Genomic DNA, 1791 nt, shown 5'->3' with positions numbered 1-1791 from the left:
AGCAGAACCACTGCTGACTTCAACACCCTGAGCCTGGGCAATGAAGTGGTGGATGGATGGGCTGGCTACAGGAGCGCATGAGCAGCCTAATGTAGTGTACAACTGTGGACTTGGGAGAGTCATCTAGCACCAACCAAATGGTTAGGGGTGGATATAGACTAAGGTCTAGGGTTTAGGGTTAAGAGTAGTTTGGAGGCAATCCATCAAGTGGGTGCTCCAATTTCGCCTCCACTTTGGTTTGGCTGGTCAGTACACAAGTGTTGATTTTTCAGCTACATTCAAAATTTCAACCATGGGTCAAATGACTGCAAGTTCTGGATGGGGACCCCCTTGGCATTCACCATGAACCACAGCTCATTGTAGTTGACCCAGGGCCTGAAGTAATACTCCTAATAGATCCTGAGCCTCCACCTGTCACTAGCAAGCCATCCACCAGGATCCTGTTGTGGGTAGCCAGCTTCCAGGCTGAGTGTGAGTTCTCCAACCTCTCAATCTGGAATTCCTCCTTGCTGATGCAGACCCCAGTGGCTGAGAGGACACTGTGGACCACATCAACTGTGCTGATTGAGTGAATTAACCTCATAAAATGGTTTTACTCAAAAATGCAAGACAAAAATAGCATCTTGAGAATTGCAAGATTAAAATACCATCAATATGAGAGATGTGATGCTGTAACTGGGCCATCAGTCAAGGTCTGGAATGACCAATTTCTATCATGTACATGTATGTGACTTGCATACATGTACAAAAACTGTAAACCAGGACACTCACAATATTGAGTGCATGACTACATGTTCAGCCTGCTGATACTAAGTTTATTGTGCACATGTACACAATCCAGAAAATCTGAACTTATAAGCAGTGGTCTAGCATGTCAAAATCACACATGCAGATCCAAATCTTCAACACTGCCCTATAAATCAAAAAGCAGAATTGGTAAATCTTGGAATGGTGCAAGTTAAAAATTGGAAAGGAATCCTACTGTTGTTGCCAAATGTAGAGGGGAACTGGACCAGTTGGGTCTCAGGTAGATGGGCCTCAGGGAGGTCCTGCCCTAGTGATGTCAGAAGAAGTCCTTTATTTACCCCTTGGTAATGTATATTATAGAACTGGGCTCTGCCACATACCCCCCAACTAAGACAGAATCATCATGGTTCCACCTTGCAGCTGGTGGCTGTCAAGGTAGTCATATACAAGTTGATCAGCCTGGATGTTGTTGGCCTGAACCCACATGTTGTTGTGTGCAGTATAGCTGACCCATTGGACCTTGTACTCATGGCCTGTCCCCTGGTCATGGTGGTTGATAATGGCTTTAACTTTGTACTCCTCCTTGTTGTCCTCACTGGGAGAGGGTGGTGGTCCCTCCTCCCTGTCCTTGTTCTTCTTGTGATATGGCTTCACTCACTCCATGTTGAGCTTGAAGTCATGACCTTTCAGGTGATGTAGCAGGATGACTTGAGGGGAGACTTGCTGGATGACGTTGAATGGACCCATCCACTTCTTAGCTAGCTTCCTTGCATGGCCTTTTGAGGCCTGCCTGGCTAGAATGTGATCGCCTGGCATGTAGCCTCCTTCCTTCCTCTTATCATGCCACTGGACCATCTCACTCTTGGCTTGGTCCTGGGCATTCATCACCTGGTCATGGATGATTTGCTGGGCTTCTCATAGCTCAGTGATCCACTTGTTGGATGGCTTTGTGTTGTCTGGCAATCTGTGACTGCCCTCCAGTGGAGGTGTGAGTTGCCCAAACAGGACTTGGTATGGGCTCATGCCCATTGACTTCTGGGGGCT

General features: G+C 47.0%; 1 protein-coding gene across 1 annotated transcript in view; it reads left to right on the top strand.

Moving 5' to 3' along the window:
• Positions 1–1768: 1768 nt before the first annotated feature.
• The window catches only part of ACA1_365880 (protein kinase domain containing protein), a gene marked incomplete at both ends in the record, with an annotated part of 3466 nt that continues 3443 nt past the window's right edge, over positions 1769–1791 (top strand). Inside the window, one exon of the mRNA XM_004335962.1 lies at positions 1769–1791. This exon is cut by the window's right edge and continues 226 nt beyond it. Coding sequence (XP_004336010.1) covers positions 1769–1791 — 23 coding nt within the window.

Source organism: Acanthamoeba castellanii, assembly GCF_000313135.1.
Source record: "Acanthamoeba castellanii str. Neff unplaced genomic scaffold scf7180000084641, whole genome shotgun sequence".
In the NCBI taxonomy this organism is placed as follows: Eukaryota; Discosea; order Longamoebia; family Acanthamoebidae; genus Acanthamoeba; species Acanthamoeba castellanii.
This window is presented reverse-complemented; position numbering and strand designations above follow the sequence as displayed.